The sequence below is a fragment of the Oreochromis aureus genome, linkage group 6, assembly GCF_013358895.1.
Source record: "Oreochromis aureus strain Israel breed Guangdong linkage group 6, ZZ_aureus, whole genome shotgun sequence".
Classification (NCBI taxonomy): Eukaryota; Metazoa; Chordata; class Actinopteri; order Cichliformes; family Cichlidae; genus Oreochromis; species Oreochromis aureus.
Window position 1 is genome coordinate 7258501 of NC_052947.1, and position 20738 is coordinate 7279238.

Consider the following 20738-nt stretch of genomic DNA (forward strand, 5'->3'; position numbering starts at 1 on the left):
GGAAGAGGCCATCCCCAAACTGTTCCCATTGTCTGAATTTTCCTGATATGATGATTTTACATTTCCTACCACTTCATGGCTGAGTTGCTGTTGTTTCCAATCACTTGCAGCGTCTGTAACAACTGTTGTTGTGCAAGACGCTGCAGAAACCCTGAAAAGCACCACAATAAACCAACTCTGCCAACCACAAGTGTAATATGTGTAGTATGTAACACACACAGAGGAATCCTCTGATGTCTTTTCTGAAGCTGCTGTGTGTATTAACCAGTTTGCATTTTCAATATTCATGTGGAACTTGTTAATCTGCAAATGTGCATTTGTTTAATTTGTCTACAATAAAAAGTTGAACCTGTCTCGTCACGCTTCTTCTGCCAACATCAAGAGACGGGGAGAGCTCTCTTCTCTACACTATGCTATCAATGTTATTATGTACGCTGTGTTTAGTCAGATCATACGGGCACCTACACACACATTTAAACTATAATGAATATGCAAAGCAGATAACCAGGAATTAGCTTTCACAGTTCATGTGTGCTTTTCTCAGCACTCATGGTTCAGACCACACTCCTCTTTTAACTCTGACCTCATTTTGAGCTCAGCTCTAATTCTGTAAAGTGTTGTGAGTCCATCTCACACACTTGTATCACATCAAAAACATTTGTTCACAGATAGAAAAAGGCTTCCTGCCACAGAGAGCATCTCCTGGATGACCAAGACGTAAAGAATATCAGACACGCTGTCACTGCTGGTAAAACTGCAGGTTTGCTGTCTTGAAGTTTTATCCACTTGCATCTGGTTAACCATGTATGCAAATAAGGAGGAAGATGAGAGGGTGTCATTTTTTTTAACACTTCTCTTCTGTATCTTAAAGACTGGGATGAGTCGACTTCTGCTTTACAGAAAGGACTGTCAGTTATCTACTTGCATTTTAACGGCTCACACAGAGCAATGAGAGGAGCAGCTATGAGTGTAATAACAGCAGTCAGTGGATTTGTTCTCCTCACTGTGACAGGTTGGTCTGCTGTGAGTAATTCTACTTTGAGTAACCAAATGTGACAGAAAATATAATTCAGACACTGATTTGTTTTCAGGTGAATGTATTTTTCTTCCATCTGTAAAATGATGCTGTGTGAAACATCGTCTGTCCTTACAGCTCTGCAGCTCCAGCCTTCTGTCTCCATTCTTCAATGTTTTTCTTTGCACTGTTAACACTCAGCAGTTCAGAGTTTTGCAGTCTAATCATTTTATCTGCGTTTTATTGCAGTGCCATAAATCTGGACACTAATGATGTTTGGGTGAAAGACCCAATAATTTAGTCTAATTATTATAAATCATCTGTCGTCTTAGATTCACAGAATGTATTTGTTGTGTTTAAGTGGATTTTCTCAGGATGAACATGGCTGACGTTTATCAGTGTGAACTGTTTGTTCCTCTTTTTGTTTTCATGTTGACAAAACCCAGACTATCAGTCTCACTTCACCTCTTTTCTTTTTTCTTTGTCTACATAAAGAACAAATTGTAAATTCATGGCTGTCATTGACTAAGTGATAGTGACACTACAGCCACTTCAAGCTGCTCTGTAAAATGAACGAGTCATTTAACGTTTGACTTTGAAGCTGCTGAGGCCTGAGCTCTTGTCTGGGATGCATTTTCAGCTACTTTTAATCACTCGAACCTGAAAAGTTTAGAAACAAAACTTTATCTGTGAAATGGAAGTTTTCACCTCGTTACACAGAAAAGCCAACGTGTAACGTCCCCGTATGAGAACATGTCTCTGTGTCTGTGTTTGTGTCCTTCTTTGTGGTTCTGCTGAAGTGTCTCTATGTGTCAGTGCGTCTCTTGTTATATAAGTGTGTTTGAGTGTAATTTATCCTAGAAGTTACTTGTGTTAGAAATTGTTAATTCCATAGACTACATTTTTTATTTTTTTATTCTTTAGCTTTTAAATCAGAATGAGGTCCAACTACTTTTATCTGTTTTATGTATTTATTATTTTACTTCCTTTTAAAATCCTGTCCTGTTCTCCTGTGTTTTCCATTTTAACTGTGCTTCATTTTGGTCATCAGCGGTTGTTTTAAGTGTGTGGTAGAACTCAATTTGACTAAACTACCAAAATACTCCATTTGGCCTATTTTGGGTCTAACCACTGCTCTTCAGTAGTGGTTAGACTACTACAGTAGTGATTAGTGCCTTCCTGTTTTGGAGTGTTTCTGAGTTAATAGTTAATTATCTAAAATGTACCCTTTAATAACAAAAACTCGAATACCGACTGTGTAAGAATCTATCTTCCTCTTCCTGCACCTTTTCTACACTCACTATCATTCCCACTTTTTTCCTCTTTTCCACCTCGACCATGCAGTGATCGACACTCCGTCTATAAGATTCATGCATACTAAGAGATTGTGTTTGTTTAGCCTGCACAATGGGTGCCTGTGATGTGTGAACATATAATACACACATTGCATCTCTAACAGAATTGCTTGCACCCCCCCCCCCCCAGCGCGTCTTATTTACCGTCTGTGTATACAACCTCACCTCTGGCGCCGGTGCCCACCTCTCAATTTTAAATACATGTAGACATTGCGGTTCTCAGGAGGGGCTATGCGCTAACCTACTGCTCTCTGGCAGGTAGCTCCATGCCCTCCTGAGTTTTGAATGCACCTTAGAACACACATGCATCAACACTACATATGAGCGGGCGGAGGGAGGTTTGGAGTCTTCACACACACCTGCGTTCTCTGTTGCCTGTCGGAGCGGGGGGGCTGGGAGGAGGAGTTGGCCGTCCGATTGGGGTCTGGAATCTGGGGCCTCCTTGCTACTGCAGAGTCGAGGTGGTCTGCTTCTCTCCACCCTAGAGAAAAGTGCAGTTTCCCCCTTTAGGGGCAAGGGTACCTAGACCTGGGGTATAGAGTACGCTTGGGGAGTGTGATTGTGTGTACAGTGTCTATTTATGTCTGTCTCCACGTTGGGTGAGTGCGGAGTAATTGCATATGTGTGCATGTGGGTGGGAATGGATGTTCGTATCTGTGTGTGCCTGTTTGTCTGTGTCTATATGTCAGGTCGGGTATTAGACACCACCTCTCAGCCCCTCCAGTCTCTCCCCGACCAATCCCCCTGCCAGTGGCTGGCGCCCTCAGTCATCGGTGCGTTGGTGGTTCTTGGTGTCCGGGGATGGGCGCTCAGGTATACACCGGCTCACTCCTGGTGGCTGCTTGTTGGGGTCTGCCCCGCCCTTCGGGGGGCGGGGTGCCCTCGGCCTCCAGGCCTGGGGCTCGGTCCACTCTGGCACAGCTGGCTACCAGCTCACGGGCATGTCACTGCAACCCCCTCTGGCTTTTGTTCCACGCCTGCGGGGTGACCCCTCATCTGGGGCTCTCCTCAGCTCTTTCATGGACAGTGGCACAGTTGTCCCTCCAGTTAATGTCCCATTAAAAGAGCCATAAATGTAATAAAAAGAGTACTTTAGGACCATGGTTGCCTCGATTTTTATTTCTGTCTTCTTGTGGTTCTTTGTGGTTCCGTTCACCGCCACTCTGCCCGTGTAACCAGTATGTAAGAACAATAACAAAAGATGGCCAATTTTAGAAACTTAAGGAATGGTAGGAGCCAAGAGGATGGGTAACCACAAGGAAAACACAACCACAAGATGTTGAAACTGCATCTCATTGTATTAAAATATTGTAAACTGTATTATAACCAACTACAGTAACGAATATAGAGTGCGTGCACGAATACCAAAAAAATATAATAAAGTAAAATTAATTCAGACCCGGGTCTTTTCAGTGTCAGTGTTATCCAGTTCAGGCCTGTTGGGTGATCTGGGCACTTTACTGGTGTGAAACCAGTCCAACAATCAATGTATGTTTTGCACAGTTTGTCCTGCCACAATCGGACTGCAAGATTCAGTTCCATATGAGCTGTGCCTCACCATCCATCGCAATGAAAGATCATCATTCTTCTGTGGATTTCCAGAAGGTCTGTGGAAGTTCTCTGTGGACTCGGTTTCTTGATATCCAATAAAAAAAACCCTGACCAATGCAAAGCTCCGTGTATTCACAAAAAACAGGTTTCCAGATGTAGCAGCTGACCGAACAGACCTGAGGCTTCAGCCACTATTAAGCCTGAATAGCAGCAACATTCCTTTAGTGTTGTCGGTACACGTGTAGCGGGTGTAGCGGTAAGCAGCTTTACCAGTGTAAACAGACAGCAAACAGCTAAAGGTGGGACAACAAATCCCATTGGTTAAAAATGAAATCGTCCATCAAGGTCAGAAAATAATGATTATTAAACACAACAGAATAAATAACAAAACAAAAAGTAATTAGGCTTTCAACCCAACGATAACTTACTTTTATACAAGTTTATACAATTATTCAAAATTTAGTTTTGCTTTAGTTTTTTTTGTTTCTTTTCCTAATTTTGAAGATTTTAGACTAAAATACATTAAACTACATGAGCAATAATTCCAACAAAGGTTTCTACTTTTATCTGTTTGTTACTGTGGGCTACACGTGCTTCTCCTCTCCCACGTCCTCTCCTGTCTCCATCATCACTGCTTACCATCTCCATCCTGCCTTCACCCTTGACACATGAAACTTCTGATTGGCTGTTCCTTCGCCACTGTCTGTGTCACCAGAAGCACTCGGGCTGGCCAGGTGTTTCCTTCTCAGTCTGGGTTAACCTGGGCGTCAAGGGTAGCCTCACCACTGAAATGTTATTTTAGATCTTCATCTGTGCTCAGGATGGCATCTATCACCTGCTAAAATACTCCGACACAAAGAAAACAACTGTTTGACAAAACTTCACTTCTCTTTGTGGTTAATTCCCAGAATGGCGTCTCATGCATCATAATGGAAAGAGGAGAAGTTCATGCTGTTAGTGTTTCATACAGTGACTGTAATAGTGGGTCAATGCAATCATCTCTGGCAGCCTGTAACTTTTACACATTTATGTTTATCATCAGCAAATCATTTATCATTATAGTTTGTTTTATTCTAACATTAAGTGAGAATCTATTTATCTGTCCAAACGACAACACTAACTGCAGGTTCTCATTACAGTCGGTCTACAAAGCAGCTGCTCTCACTCAGTTCCTGCCTTCTAATGTGAAGATCAGATGAATCTTTAGCTGAAAATAAAAACCTGCAAACTTTGTTTTCCATGACACATGAAGCTGAAAATGTAGCCTACAGAAAAATACTAACCCAAATGAGTGTGTTTAATTTTTGTTATTCTATTATTTTTGTTAATCTAACTTTATTTTTTGTTATGATGTGCTCTGTGTTACAGTCGTTTTGGGTCAGTATGGCTGGGGAGTGACTTACACTTCTACTCCGATCTGTGCTGTAAAAGGATCCACAGTGGAGATACGCTGCACCTACACATACCCATCTAGACAATATAATCCTTATGGAGTTGTGAGGACATTCTGGTTCACAAAAGAGAGTAATAATGAAGTTGTGGATTTGAAAACAGATCCAGAGTATTCAGGTCGAGTTCAGTATCAGTGTGAAAACAACAAATGCACTCTGAGAATCACAGACCTGAGAGGGAGCGACTCAGCTGAGTACAGGTTCAGATTCATAACAAACCATGAAGGAGGGAAATATTCTGGTGTACCTGGAGTCACTTTGACTGTCACAGGTAACATGTTCATCCACTCGTTTACTATTTTAAATCCAAGTGTTTACTGTGAGTGTGTTTGTGTGTTTTATCTGTATGTTGTCAGCTGAGTTTAATGTTCTTTATTTACTAATGGGCAGATCTGCAGGTGCAGGTGAGCAGATCAGCTGTCAGAGGTGATTCTAAGTCAGCAGATCTGAAGTGTGAGAGCAGTTGTCCTCTGCCTGATAATCCCTCCTACATCTGGTACAAGAATGAACAGATCATCACAGGACAAACATCTAATTCTTATACAGACTACTGCGATCCCACAAACAGGATTTCCTGTGCTGTCAGAGGATATGAGAACTCCCGCGCTCCTTCAGTGGGTGAGTTTATGCTTTAACATAATGCCATGTTGTGGAGCCGTGTGGCAAATGAGCTGTATATTTTATAGGTTTTAATAAGGGTAACACTATTGGTTTGTATTTTGCTGTTGATCACACAACCTGTATAGTCGGGGCTCATAAATAGTTATCCTACAGTGAGGTCACTGGAGGGAGGAAACCTTTCTCACAGGCTTATACTGAGGCCTTATCACATCATTTTCATTTCTGTCTTCGGATGTTATGACTCTGACTAATATCCAACTCTCTCTGTCTCACAGTAGTGAAGGATGTCTGGGATGTGACTTACACTTCTACTCAGGTCTGTGCCTTCAAAGGATCAACAGCAGAAATACGCTGCACCTTCAGATACCCATCAACTATAGATGGAAGAAATACAAGCATTCAGAAAACATTCTGGTTTACTAAAGTCAAAGATAATGAACCTGTGGATCTGACAACACAGTCAGAGTACAGAGATCATGTTCATTATCAGTGTAAAAACAACGACTGCACTCTGAGAATCACAGACCTGAGAGAGAGCGACTCAGCTGAGTACAAGTTCAGATTCATAACAAACGATCCACGAGGGAAATATTCTGGTGTACCTGGAGTCTCTTTGACTGTCACAGGTAAAATAATTTTCACAGAAAGTCTCTTTAAACATTTATAAGCCTTGCAGCTGTCTGTATGCTGAGAGTTTGTTTTAATATAATATCTGTTGTTTGCTCCCAGATCCACAGCTCCAGGTACATGTGAGGAGATCAACAGTAAACTCTTATTCTAACTGGACAGAGCTGACATGTCACAACAACTGTCAGCTACCTGATCAATCTTCCTACATCTGGTACTGGAATGGACACAAACTTTCATCAGAAAAACAATATTTACACCTGAACACATTTGATTCTACAGACAGTTTTCACTGTGCTGTGAAAGGATATGAGACATTCCCTTCTCCAACAGTGTGTGAGCTCTTCTTTTACTCCTTCACTCCTTAATAAAGCTGATTTGTTTCTTTTTTGGAAGGTTTTGATGTTTTTGTTTTAGAAAACAAACTGTTAATCATGTAAAATTTAGTTGTTGTGACCATGTTGAGATTTTCATGTTTCCTCCTCCAGATGCTCCAAAGCTTCCCTCTGTGTCAGTGAGTCCCTCTGCTGAGATAGTGGAGGGCAGTTCAGTCACTCTGAACTGTAGCAGTGATGCTAACCCAGCAGCTAGTTACACCTGGTACAAGGAGGATGTCATCAACCCTCTCAGTTACCAAAACCAACATGTTTTCAGCTCCATCCTGCCCTCTGACTCTGGAAAGTATTACTGTACAGCTGATAATAACCTGGGACAAAAGAGATCTGAAAGCAGAACTATTGATGTGAAATGTGAGTAAAACACATTTATAAGCTGTAAAGACTTTTTGAAGAGCTGTGAGACTGCTGCAGGAATATGGAAAAACTTGAGTTACATATCATGAACACCATGTTTGCAGTTTTTAGAAATACTGTTATTCTTTTTATTTTCGATAGTTGAGTGTGTGCTCTGAAGACATTGTTTGGTTTTACATATACCAAAACTAATTTTATGCATTTGAATAGAAAAAAAAACTGAATTCCATGATTACAAAATCTCATTAGCACATTTTATATGTTTTCTATTCATAATAGAACACATCAGCTGAGAAAATGTACGATTTAAAGAAAAAAAGTATTTGTTCATTCTGAATTTGATGACAGTAACACAAGTCCAAAAATATGAATGGGGCCAACAAAAGGCTGGAAAACTAAGAGTTACTAAAAACATCTGGAGGAACATGTTGCATCAAGTTAACTGGACACAGTCTCGTAACATGTTTGGGTATAAAAATAAACTCTGAGAGACGCAGTTTCTCAGAAGTACAGACGGGCAAAGGTTCTTCAATCTGTAAAATCCTGTGACTACAAATTGTGGAAATTTTACATAATTATCGTCCACGATGTAAAATTTAGAATTTTATATTTTAAGACTCTGGATATCTGACCAACTACAGTACATGATATCATGAAATATTGAGAGAATCTAGAGAAATCTGTGTCCATAAGGTGCATTGACTGAGATGAATGTTGGATGCCTGTGATATTCAGACTCTCAAAAAGGTAAAAATGGCCCTGCTCCAACTATTTTGAGACGTGTTGCTGACACCGAATTCAAAATTGGGTGTTTGCAGAGTTTGGCTAATCTTAGAAGCACAGACAGAAGTAGCCTTGGTTTCTTCCATGTTAGCATCCACTCCTTGCTGCAGAATGAGACTGTGTTTGCCAGTGGGATGTCATTTGCTTCCTTTCCCAGTTCCTTCCCTCACACACTTTACATCCTTCCTTCTTTTTTGAATGCCAATAAGAAGACCACAGACTATTTTTTCGTGTGAATAGCAAGAGCAGAAATATTTCTAGTGGACATATCACTAATAAAAATGTGTGTAGGCTATGACTGGTGTGTATTCCATCCAGCCTAATGCAGAAATGCAGAAATGATTCAGCTGTATGCTTTTGAAAATTGGAGGACAAATGGCAGGATGTGTTTTATAATCTAAGATATGTGAACACATGTAAGAAACATTACAAATGTGTACATCAAAATCTCAATAAATAGTGATATATAGTTTGATCTGATCATTTCCACTTTCAAAAAGTCCCATGTGCATACAAATATTTGTGACATTTCCCTTTAAGTAACAGTCTACTACTACAGAACACTTTATCCAACTGAGAACATCAACTGCAGCTTCTCATTATACGCAGTCTTCAAAACAAGTTTTTAGCTGAAGAAAAACCTGCAGACAGTTTTAACTGTGCTGTTCTCTAACAGTGTGTGAGTTCACTTCTCTTACTCCTTTACTCCTCAATAAAGCTGATTTTGTTCTTGTTGGGAAGTTTACATTGTTTCATTTAGAATATAAGCTATTCATACTTTAAAATGTAGTTGTTTTATAACCATATTGTCATTCTCATGTTTTCTCCTCCAGATGCTCCAAAGCTTCCCTCTGTGTCAGTGAGTCCCTCTGGTGAAATAGTAGAGGGTAGCCCTGTGAATCTGACCTGTAGCAGTGATGCTAACCCAGCAGCTAATTACACCTGGTACAAGGAGGATGAACCACTGCCTGTAGGACCAGAGGGCGTTCATCATTTCACCTCCATCAGCTCTGAGAACAGAGGAAACTACTTCTGCAAGTCAGAGAATCAGTATGGACAGATCAACTCTTCACCTGTGTTTATAAATGTTCAGTGTAAGTATTCTTCATTCATTCCAAAGGTTTCTCTATACTTTGCATGTTAATATCAGTGAAGAATCTGTATAACTTTCCAGATGCTCCGAGGCTTCCCTCTGTGTCAGTGAGTCCCTCTGCTGAGATAGTGGAGGGCAGTTCAGTGACTCTGACCTGTAGCAGTGATGCTAACCCAGCAGCTAATTACACCTGGTACAAGGACAACAAAGTACTGTCAGCAGGACAACAGAATGTTTATCACTTTATTGCTATCAAATTGGAGAACAGCGGGAATTATTCCTGCCGGTCTGAGAATCAGTATGGACAGAAGAACTCTACGTTTCTATCCATAGATGTTCAATGTTAGTCTTTTTTCAGTGCAGATCTCTAAAAATAATACTTGATAACATTGATAGAATGTGATTATATACATGTTTTTATTTAATGTTTGCTAGATCCTCCAAAGCTTCCCTCTGTGTCAGTGAGTCCCTCTGCTGAGATAGTGGAGGGCAGTTCAGTCACTCTGACCTGTAGCAGTGATGCTAACCCAGCAGCTAGTTACACCTGGTACAAGGAGGGTGAAGACTCACCTAAAACATCAGGACACAACTTCACCATCAGCAACATCAGACCTGAGCACAGTGGGAGTTATTACTGTGTGGCCCACAACAACAGAGGGACTCATAATGTCACCTTACAGCTGACTGTCAGGGAAGGTACATTTTTTATTTCACTTACTCATTTGCTCATAGACGTAATAAACCACTATATATAATAATGTGTGTGGTAGTAATGAGTAGCTCATGGTATTATTTATAATCAATGCATGGACACACTAAATAATATTAGCAAACTATTCACAGTCACTGGGAGTTTAACTTATACAAATTCTATTAATATGGTGAGATAACAATAATGCTCACAAAACAAACAAAAAAATCAAGCAGTCCATCAGTTACAACTTAAAAACCAGCAACATTTATATAGAAGAGAAAACAAAGCAGAGATTATTGTCTGTAATCTGTGATCTGGCTGCATATAAATATTTATTTTTATTTTTTACATTTGTTTTCAAATCACAGTTTTCCCACTGGCGGCAAAACTAGTTGTCACTGGAATAACTCTTGTGGTTTTCCTAGTTATTATATGCCTCTTGATCTTTTTCCTGCTTACGTGAGTATCTGCTGCACATTAAAAATCACCTTTGCTGGTGCTCAGATTGCTTACTTTTAATGAAGTTTTTCATTCATCCCCCTGATCTAGAAAAAAGAAGCCCTCAGCATTATTTCCTCTGCCTGGAAACAGACAGGACAACAACAACAAGGTGAGCATTTAATAACCAAGTGTGAAATCCTGTGAAACTGCATTCTGGTTATGCATTAAAATTCAATCTGAACAGTCAAAGTGAAGCTTAAAATTCCAAAACACCTGCAGAAGGAAAGAGTTGAGCCACCCCAATTAGAACTCATCCTTATCAATGTTTTGATAAACCCAAATGTGGCTGTAGTGCTCGCAATATTCTCTGCAAATCATAGTATTCTGCTAAAAATGTAATTTAACTTTTGCAACTGAGACATGAATAATGCCCATTTGGGTTAAATCAAGATTGATAAACCACACAATGGTATCAGACCTCTTGCTGTCTGTGGCCATAGACGCACACTGATTTAAAACTAGCTGATTTAAAACTAGCTTGGAATCTCTGGATGTCTAATCTAGCTGGCTCCATAACATTTCCTTGAACGTTTTCTTGAACAGGTTTCCTGCACATCTCCAAGTCAGCACACAGGGAAGACAGAGGTAAGACTGAAAACCAGATCTGAACTGAAAAAGAACTTTATACTGAGGGTCATGGTTGTTGAGGGGGAGCTCTGGGCAACGTTACTTATCTTACTTTAAATATGAGTATGAGTATGCTTATTTATCCCAAAGTTGGTCAATCTTTACAACATGAATATTTATAAACATAAATATTTAAAATGACTGTAAGTAGAGCAAATGAAGGAAATCAGCCAAAGTTCAACAGGTTTCTGAACTCTGTGTTTTTTCAGTCTCCACCCAGTAACTCAGAGGAAGATGAAGAGCTTAACTATGCTAGTGTCCGATTCTCAACGAACCAGACGGATCCCATTTACTACAACATCCGATCAGCTGGATCCCGCAGACAAAAGGTGAAGGAGGAGGATGAGCATGTAGAGTACGCTGCAGTCAACTTCAGTTCTGCCCCGAGGTAACCAGCACTAAGAATTTCAGTTGTATAGATGCATGCTCAATGATCCATGTAAGGAAATCCAAGAACGTAACATTTACAGTGGGAAAAACATTTCATCCAACTGACTTCATAGCCTGAGGGAAACCGCAGTGGACTTTAGTGATTCTCTGACTGACCTGGCCTGCTGCTTTATACACTACAAATATGAACTTGGGCACACATATTACAGCACGCCTCCTTCATCTGTCCTATTTTTTTTCTCCAGAAATGCACACCAGGAAAGTGAGGAGGATCCATCTGAATTGTACAGCACAGTCAAGAAAATCTGATAAAAACAAAAAGAAGCCAAACTGTGGACCCTTCTTTAATTGTCAGTTTAGCAACCATACAGCTACTGGACAGTAGATATGATTCTACTATATAATTTTGGTCAGGCGTTCATAGTCCCCTGAGGGTAACCGCTGTGGACTTGATTGTCTGATTTCATCTGAAGTTTTGTACTACACTTCTAGTTTCAACTTCAACTGATATTTCTTCAAAAGAGTGCCCAGATGTTTGGGGAGTAGAGGTTATTTTGTCATTTTCTGTTGAAACTACTTGTTCAACACTGGAAAAAACAACAAGTCCATTCAAGATTTTTCAGGATCATAAAGTTTGGTACAAATATTCAGGTTATCTATTGCCATCTATTGTCAAAATTTAGTGCAAACCTTCATGTCCACCTTCTGATTCACCATCACACAAAAAATTCGTCTCACACGTCTGTTGGAAGTCATGTATACTTGACTAAAATGTATATTTCTTTTAGTTTCATGAGACATAGGAAATGTTTTTGCACTGCAGCACTATATGTAATAGCTAATACATGGTAAGCTTGTATTTATTAATATTATTATTGTTGTTGTAATACATAGGTATGCTGAGTTAAAGAACACTGAGTTATTGGAAAAGAACATGCGTCCTGTTTCCACTCCATAGTAGTACAGAATAGTATTTTAAAACATTTTCCACGATTCACTTTAGTTCTGTATGTTTTACATTTTGTCTGCATCATTCCTGCTCTCAGTTGTTTAATTGTAATTAGCTTAAAGTAAAACCATCATTATTTAAAAGAACTCTTCTGTTTCCTGTTGTTAACTCTGATGGTGGTTTTGAATGTTGTTTTAAATGCATTCTTTTCACACTGATTGTTAATAACATGCTTGACAAATAGAATAATCTTTACATCTGAGTTACCGGGTTCATGTTTTTGTGTCAGATATTTCTGTTTCAAATCATTTCTCATGTTATCTCTTGTATTATATTGTAACCTTGTGCCTTTGTGTGCTCATGTTAGTTTTACTTCATCTGTTAGCTTTTGTATTTTGTATATGGTGGTGCAGTGGTTAGCACTGTGTACTCTGGCTTCCTCCCACAGTCTAAACACATGCAGTAAGCAGGGTTAGGTTAACTGGTGATTTGAAATTGCTCATAGGTGTGAATGGTTGTTTATCTCTCTGTATTAGCCCTGCTGGTGACCTGTTCAGGGTGTACCCTGCCTCTCGGCCTGTGGTAGCTGGTATAGGTTTTAGTGCCCTTGTGACCCTGATAAGGGTAAGAGGATGGATGGATGTTAGTTTTCTGTCATTGTTGTTGACCGTCCTGAATAGTTTGTTACTGAATACTCAGCTCCATCAGATCATCACTTAGCCCAGTACTTCCTTGCCACCCTTTCTTAACTTGTCATCATTTTTCATTTCTTATCTTCCATGTCTAGAGGTTGTTTTTGTGTCTGTGACTTAGGGTTTTTTTTCTCTTTTTCTTTTGTTCATTGTTCTGCTGCATGATCACCAGTACGTGACCACTTCCTGGATTTGACTAAAGGTTTGGAACCACACCTGTTCAAGTAAAGTCAGATGGAACAGTAGATAAATAAGAAGTCGGGGGAAGTCTAATGTCAAACCCGTGTGTTATGCAAATGAATAACAGATAGATTTCAGTACACCTATTAGTAATGCAGCACATTGTTAAAGGGCATAGGGCCAAGTATAGAGTCACAGATTCATTTTTTCTAGTTGTGAAACTATGTAAATACAAATCTAACAAGACGTTTCCTGTACAAAAAAGGCAGGAAAAGAAATGTTATGAAGCTTGCATCTCTTACCAAGTTGCCTTTTCTTGCCTTTTACTGGCATGTTGTTTATTCTACTGAGAGGTAAAGAGGAAGGATTTAGCAACATCTTAATCTCTTCGAGTGTTTGAAGTGAATAATCATTTGTTCACTGTTTACTTTTAACTTCTTGTATTGTCACTAAAATCACAAAGAAAGCAGCTGTAAGTCTGACAGCAGCAGAGAGTGGATGTATTGTTCTTGTCCTCTTAGTGTCACGTCAGTCCATCCATATTTACACTGAAGAGCACTTAGCCTTGTTATTCACAGCTGGTTTAATGTAGACCACAAAAATGAACCAGCCCCGTTCTATGATGACTGCTGAGCAGGTGTGTGTCTGTGCATTACTGCCTCTTTCATGTATCATTACAGATTTTGTTTAATCAAATATTTCATTCAAACTGTTTATATTGTTCACAATAACATCAGGAGTCAAACACTAATCAAAACACAACAGCAATCACAAATACAAATAAAAATGCAATCAGATGCATCCCACAGTGGAATTAATTCTTGTATTATGAAGATAAAAGTATTAAAATAAGCGTCGGTGGAGGGTTTTCTACAGCCACTGGTTTTACTGCAGGCCTGTGCATGTTATCATGTCTGTGTTCTTATTGAACATTGCACAAACAAGTTACAAATCACTTCCTGTCAAGAATGTTGCTCTGTATGCATCACTTTTCTTCTTTCACCACAACGAACATGACATGTTTCTAAGTCACACATCAAGCATGTCTCATTACTATCTTGTTAATCTTCCCTTTCACTCGTTGTTATTCATCTGTCACAAATTACTCCACCCACTTCACCCACTCCACCCGGCCTGCACTCGCTTCTTCATCTCTCTTGTGCACTGTTCATTTCATGGCTGACCCCAGGTGTTCATATTCATCCACCTTCAATATCGCTTTTGTGATCCTTGCACGTTCACCTTTCCACTCGTCTCCCTCTCATTTATACATGTATTTTGTCTTGTCTCCACTGGCTTTGATTCCATTTCTCAAACCACCAGCATTAGGGCAGGGATAGCTCAGTAGGTAGAGTGGTCGCCCCCTATGATCGGAAAGTTGGGGGTTCGAATCCACTGAGCAGCTACCCTGAGGTACCACTGAGCAAGGTACCATCCCTACACACTGCTTACTGGCTGCCCACAGCTCCACTGAGTGAATGGGTCAAATGCAGAGAAAGTAATTTCCCCATGGGGATCAATAAAGTATACATTGTTATTCTTCTGCATTTCTCTTCTTAATATCATACCTAATCAACACCACCTCATCACCTCTGTTCCCTTCCCCCTACCTGTCCACTGAAGTCTGCTCCAATCACCAGTCGCTCCTTTTCTGGGGTCACGCTGGTCACGAGCTCAGTACATTTTCCCAATATCCATGGGAAAATATCCAGGTAGAACTTGCTAAGGTACATATGACCAAATATTAGCATATCTATATGTTCGAGTCTGTGTTGATTACCGAAATTCCTAAATAATTCAAGCTGGTCCACTCGTTTCTCATGTGTTTATTTTTTCCACCCTTGAAAAAGAAAAGTTGGACCAGTACTCAACTTTGATCTCTCAAAGGACTTTTTACATTTTAAGTCTTATTCACACACACACACACACACACACACACACACACACACACACACACACACACACTACATCTTCATTACATTCATTGCTTGTCCTTTAAGATTAATTTGATCTTGATCTGTGTTAAACAGTGAGACAACTTTAGAGGTGAAAATAACATCATTATTCATGCGGTTATTTACCGAGTCAGAGCCAACAAGAAGAGCACTGAATCAAGAAATCATATAAATAGAATCTGTCAGACAAAATGAAGTAGGTAGGTTACAAGATCAAAGAAGGTCAGAAACAATCTAAAGAAATTCAAGAACAGATTTAAAATAAAATCATCCATATCTATCGGTTTGTTAAGCTTTACAAAGCCTCGGGCTTTGGGACTCCAGTGAACCACAGAGAGAACCATTATCTACACACAGAGAAAACTGAGAAGAGTGGTGAAACTTCCCAGGAGTTGCAGGCTAAAATGACTTCATAAGTGCACTGACTACTCATCCAGGAGATCATGAAAGAACCCAAAGCAACATCTGAAGAACTGCAGACATCATTTTCCTCTGTTATGGTCAGATTTTGTGGTTCAACAATAAGAACGAGACTGAACAAAAATGGCATCCATGGCAGAGTTCCAATCAGAAAACCACTGCCACAATGACTTGTCTCACATTTGCCACAAAACATCTGACTGCAGGGAAAATATTGTGTGGACTGATGAGACAAAAGTTTAACTTTTTGGAAGGTTTGAATCCTGTTACATCTGGTGTCAAATTAAAAGCATGTTATAAATCAACATCATAAAAACAGTCAAACATGGTGGTTTTAGTGTGATGGTCTGGGCTGCTCTGCTGCTTCAGCTTTCTACCAGAAAATCTAGCCATCATTTTGTGCCTGAAAACACAAGCTAAGTTTGGTTATGTAGCAATGACCCAAAGCAGACCAGAAAGTGATGGCATAGTGAAAGTCCAGACCTAAAGCCAATTAATATGCTTTGGATTGGACTTAAACTGGCCATTCATGATTGTAAAAACTTCCAGTGTGGCTAAATTAAACAATTCTGCAAAGAAGGGTAGGCCAAAAATTCCTCCACTGTAATGCAAAAAAACAGTTTATGGGGCAATTATGTTTTCAAATAGGGTCAGGTAGGTTTGAATAGCCTTTTTTCCCTTAATAAAAACATAATTTTTAAAAATGCATTTTATAATTACGTGTATTTTCTTTGTCCAGCATTAAAATTAAGTTGATCTCAAACATGTAAGTGCGACAAATATGCAAAACACAGAATAACTACACATCTCTCTCTGCGGTTTATACTTCTTCATCTTGTTCAAAGTTATGGTAACTGGCAAGACTCTCACTTCCCTTTTCACAGAGAAAACTAAATATAGATTGAAAGAATTTATCAGGGGTACAGTAAGCCTGCACATACAAAATTATTTCCTTTTTTTGTATGTGTGTGACAAATAGTGTGCGACAGCTGCTCTGACACCTCTACAGCCTGCAGGCGTTGACCGACAGTTCTCTGGCAGTGTCGCTTAGACTCCTGCATTTAGCTTGCAGGCTGGGGTGGCTGGAGCACTCTGCAGGTGAAGGCCAGCGCTCCACCCAGGTGTCCTTCCCCAACATGTAGATGAACCTGACACACAAAATGAAAAAAGAAAGAAAGACAGATGTCAAGTTAACAAGTAAGAGCACCCAAGTGTCTCATAGTAAACTTGTCCTGTCATAGTTCCCAATTTGAATCAACACAAAATTATTTGTAAGCATTTATTTTTCCTGTTCTGCTCACTTGTTGGTTTCAGTATCAACATTCCACTGGTCCTCCTTGGGGCCTATGATGAGGTACTGGGAGCCCTGTTTCAAGTCTAGTCCATCTCTGCAGCCTCCGTGAGACATGAAGATCCTCGTCTGACCCGCTCCAACTCCACCCTCCAGACCTGGGTGGGAGAAGAACAGATATAATAAGCCTTAATTTCTCTTTGAGTTACAATAATGTGCAAGCAGCACTTCATAAATGGGGTCACCAAATAATGTAAAAGTTAAATGGACCACATCATTCCCCCATTTCTCGCACTGAAAAGACTGAGAGGTGAAAGCCAGTCACTACTAGGACTCACCCAGTTTGATAACTTGTGTGATCTCCATCTCGTATTTGTCGTAGTAACTCTGGATGACATTCAGCACCTTCACCTGGAAAACTAAAACACAGCAGCAACCAAACCTGAGCATCATGAGCAAATTACTCTAAAATTAATGGGGCTCTTAAATGGGTGAGGCACTGTTTCCATATAGTAATAGTAACTGTTTCCACGACGAAATAATAATAGCATTACTAACAAAAGGGGGAGGTGACAGTTTCCCACCCTTTTCCAGTAAGATACTAAACTGAAATTCTGTATGATGCCCTGGGGAGTCGCTATATGAGCGCTTCATGGTCCCCATGGTAAATGAGAGAAAAATAAAACAGGATAGCAATAGTGCCATCAGCTAAACCTTCTTCACAATGTTTTAAATATTACAGTTTCTGTGAATGCTCACATTATGCTTCCATTTATTACTCAAACAACATATTATTTGTTCCTACTCTAACAGCTGATGCTCTGCAGGGCTTATGTCACTGTTACTGCTTGAATAAGGGTGTTTAATATGGCTTCTTTTATTTCTATAAATATTAAAATCTTAATCTCTTCATCTAGCGGCAGTTTTGACAACTTACATCTGAATATTTTTAAATCATTTGAATGGCAGTCAGCCTATGAACATGCAAAAGTGTAAGCCTCCAGTGTGCAGGCATGCATGTTAAAGCTGCCGGAGTGTAAAAGCACATGTACCATGGTGTAAGCTCTTGCAGGCAAACGTCTCTCTTTCTTTGCTGGGGAAGTTTTCACTGTCCGCTTTGGAGATGCAGCAGTCACCTGGAGGTTTTGAAACCACGGGAGGTCAAATGTGCAGAGGTGGAAAAAAACTATAGACATCCTTTAATGCATTGTTGCAAATCCCATACTTTACCCTGTGTGCAGCGGCAGACGTTGTTTCTACAGATCTGACTGAGCTGCTCCTTGTTCTCACGGGGGGTGTAAGTACGACTGCAGCGGCGGTCTGTGACAAAGAGAGAGGGGAGAAATCTAAAAGCTTTAATATTATTGTTATTATTTATTTATCTTGGTTTTATGCGAAATATAAGGATGCAGTACAACTTGGCCACTTGGTTGGCCGCTCTCAGCCATGCAACATATGGTCACCTGCTCATCCCAGTGAGCTAAACTGGCGTTCCTTTTATAAGTGTTCCTTATAATACTGTATCGCAGAATCTCTGAGTTTTATGTCTACAGCGGTATTTCCCAACCTGGGTTGTAATACTCGTAAACAGTCACTGAGGATGGCTGCAGGAGGCCAACTTTGAAGGTCTGCTGGAGTCTGAATATTAGGATCTCAGGCTCTTTGTGAGAAACCTAAAAGGAGAAAAAATGCAGAGCAGGGGAACGTTGTAAGACATACTTCTTAAAAATGGGTCATAAAACTGACTTAAACTGGACAGATTTTAGCACCTCAAACTCTCCTTCTTTCTGCAATCCAATAAATGAGGTTACCTTAAACAGGTGGATGATCAGGGATCCCCTGTCACTCAGGTTATCTACTATCTGGAAGTTATTGATGTAATGATCCACTGAGTTGGACAACTAGAGACAAACATGTTCAGAATGTATTCGTTAATTTAAACAGAAATAAAATACTGCCGTGTAGGAAACATTTTATAAAATTGTATTTAAAGTGTAAATTCACAATGCAATGCTGTATTTATTACCGAAATATTTTAAACCCATTACAGCCTTAGGTGATGGAGGGGTCAAACAAGTGAGCTGAGGTGTGCTTTTTGGTGTGATACTGATAAATTACAGTAAAGAAAATTGAACTTGCAGCTTAACTTTTTCACAATATGCGCAGAAAAAGGTTTAAATAAAACAAAATAAAATAGATGTAAAATAAATTCAGGTTTACTCTGTGTAAGAAAGCTAAAACTAAACTTGGATCATTTCTTAGCCATGAAAGCTTTGTTTCAGATTTTTGAAGCACTGGACGAGAGGCTGATTACCATCTCCAGGTCTGAGTTTTCTGGGGTGAAGCCAGTGGGCAAACTGATGTCAAGAACCACCATCCTGACATCTCTGGGTCCTAAAGCCCTGTGAAAGAAAAACACAAAGCACTGACAAAGGATATGAAATCTAAATCTGAAAGGACCCAAATGATCTGATTAACCTCATGAGAAATGTGAGCAGCTGCATATCAAATCAGAAATCTGTTCTGAATCGCTGGAACAATAACTCACATTCAGTGGACCAAATGTTCAAAGACAATGTATTACGGTCAGACAGACTCACACATTTGGCAGTTTTTGTTTAAAATGTGGTCGTCCCATATTAAAGAGTTGACAGTTTTTGCTGTTTGCTACACTTTGTATGAAGTAAAAGATATGAAAATACATACTTTTTTTTTCTTATTCTCTAAAATTTAGCAAGTAATTGTATCTTACCTCACTTTGATGGTGATCTGATAGGACTTCTCTACATCTGCTGGAGGCTTTTCTGTTATGAGATGGAGGAAAAGTGTTATTAAATATGTAATCCATAAAGCCTGCTGAAGATACTTGGTGTGTATATGTATTGATAGTTTTTTTTATGTATATGTTTTTCATATTGCAGTTGCTGTCTTTTCTACTGTTTTTTAAAAATATCAGATGTTTGATTTCTAACTAGATGCCGTTTATGATTGAAACCTCCCATTTACTAGCACACTGGCTTTTACCTCCCAAGGTAGGGTTTGTGTCCCCTCCAGGTCTTGAACTGGGAATCTTTCACATGTGGAACGTTTTAAAATTATTTTTTAAAAAGCCACATAAATACAATGTATTAAATGTACATACATCAGTATTTTAAATGGTATTTCAGCCATTCCCAAAATTAAGAATAGAGAGACTTTCAAAAATCTTCTCCAGCCCACGTACACCTTACAATCAAACTCTGACCACACACCAGCCTGAGAGGAATTTCCTTCTTTGTTTTTATGTGAAACCTCGATCTGTTGATGACTGACTTTTTAAAGCTGATTCTCCAGTAACAGCTCTCTTTTTCCCACCTAAAAGCTGCTGCACAATCTGAATTCCTTCTGTGCCAGTAGTGACATATATAACACACCCTCCAGATCCCATTAAAACATTAAACAAATAACATATGTTTGTGTTATGGCAGGCTTGTAGTTTACAGTTATTTAAGAAAAGTTAAATTTGTATCTTTTGAACTAAGTCCTGTTTTATCTCATTTCAAAATATCAAGGAAATGAAACATCTTTGCTGAAATGTATTTCATCATTGTTTGACCCTTATAATAACTTAAACCCTAACACCTTAAGAACTACGAGAACATAAATAAGCTGGTAAAATAAGTATTTAATGTGTCACCATTTTCCAAGTAAATATATTTCTAAAGGCACTATTGACATGAAATTATCGCCACATGTCAGTAACATCCCAACACGCCAACTGACATGTATTTAATGCCTCGAACAAAATTCTT

The 20738-nt window shown here is 39.4% G+C and overlaps 2 protein-coding genes across 3 annotated transcripts in view; one reads left to right on the forward strand and one right to left on the reverse strand.

The window, feature by feature from the left end:
* Positions 1 to 706: 706 nt before the first annotated feature.
* Positions 707 to 15245, forward strand: LOC116333234 (B-cell receptor CD22-like). The gene is made up of 15 exons (XM_039614128.1): positions 707 to 760; positions 872 to 1012; positions 5290 to 5643; positions 5763 to 5990; positions 6269 to 6619; positions 6723 to 6956; positions 7109 to 7369; positions 8989 to 9249; positions 9330 to 9590; positions 9684 to 9944; positions 10311 to 10401; positions 10492 to 10552; positions 10987 to 11028; positions 11280 to 11458; positions 11706 to 15245. Exons 2-15 carry the CDS (start codon positions 949 to 951, stop codon positions 11767 to 11769), a joined length of 2712 nt encoding a protein of 903 aa, XP_039470062.1. The 5' UTR covers positions 707 to 760; positions 872 to 948; the 3' UTR covers positions 11770 to 15245.
* LOC116333232 (complement C3-like) overlaps positions 13951 to 20738 on the reverse strand; it is a 33474-nt gene continuing 26686 nt past the window's right edge. The window contains exons 36-44 of one of the 2 annotated variants that reach the window (XM_031756416.2): positions 19700 to 19751; positions 19262 to 19349; positions 18759 to 18848; positions 18515 to 18620; positions 18178 to 18267; positions 18000 to 18083; positions 17286 to 17366; positions 16958 to 17105; positions 13951 to 16804 (exon numbers count right to left, since the gene is read on the reverse strand). In XM_031756416.2, the coding sequence (XP_031612276.2) occupies positions 16660 to 16804; positions 16958 to 17105; positions 17286 to 17366; positions 18000 to 18083; positions 18178 to 18267; positions 18515 to 18620; positions 18759 to 18848; positions 19262 to 19349; positions 19700 to 19751 (884 nt within the window). In that variant the 3' untranslated portion in view covers positions 13951 to 16659. The remainder of the gene's footprint in view (positions 16805 to 16957; positions 17106 to 17285; positions 17367 to 17999; positions 18084 to 18177; positions 18268 to 18514; positions 18621 to 18758; positions 18849 to 19261; positions 19350 to 19699; positions 19752 to 20738) is intronic. The other variant, XM_039614127.1, reaches the window with a different exon arrangement.

Bases quoted from the DNA above. Each gene is read 5' to 3' on its own strand.
- LOC116333234 (XM_039614128.1), top strand. From the start codon at position 949: ATGAGAGGAGCAGCTATGAGTGTAATAACAGCAGTCAGTGGATTTGTT. The intron at 1,013-5,289 runs GTTGGTCTGCTG...TCTGTGTTACAG, and splicing joins TGTTCTCCTCACTGTGACAG to TCGTTTTGGGTCAGTATGGC. The intron at 6,957-7,108 runs GTGAGCTCTTCT...TTCCTCCTCCAG, and splicing joins ATTCCCTTCTCCAACAGTGT to ATGCTCCAAAGCTTCCCTCT.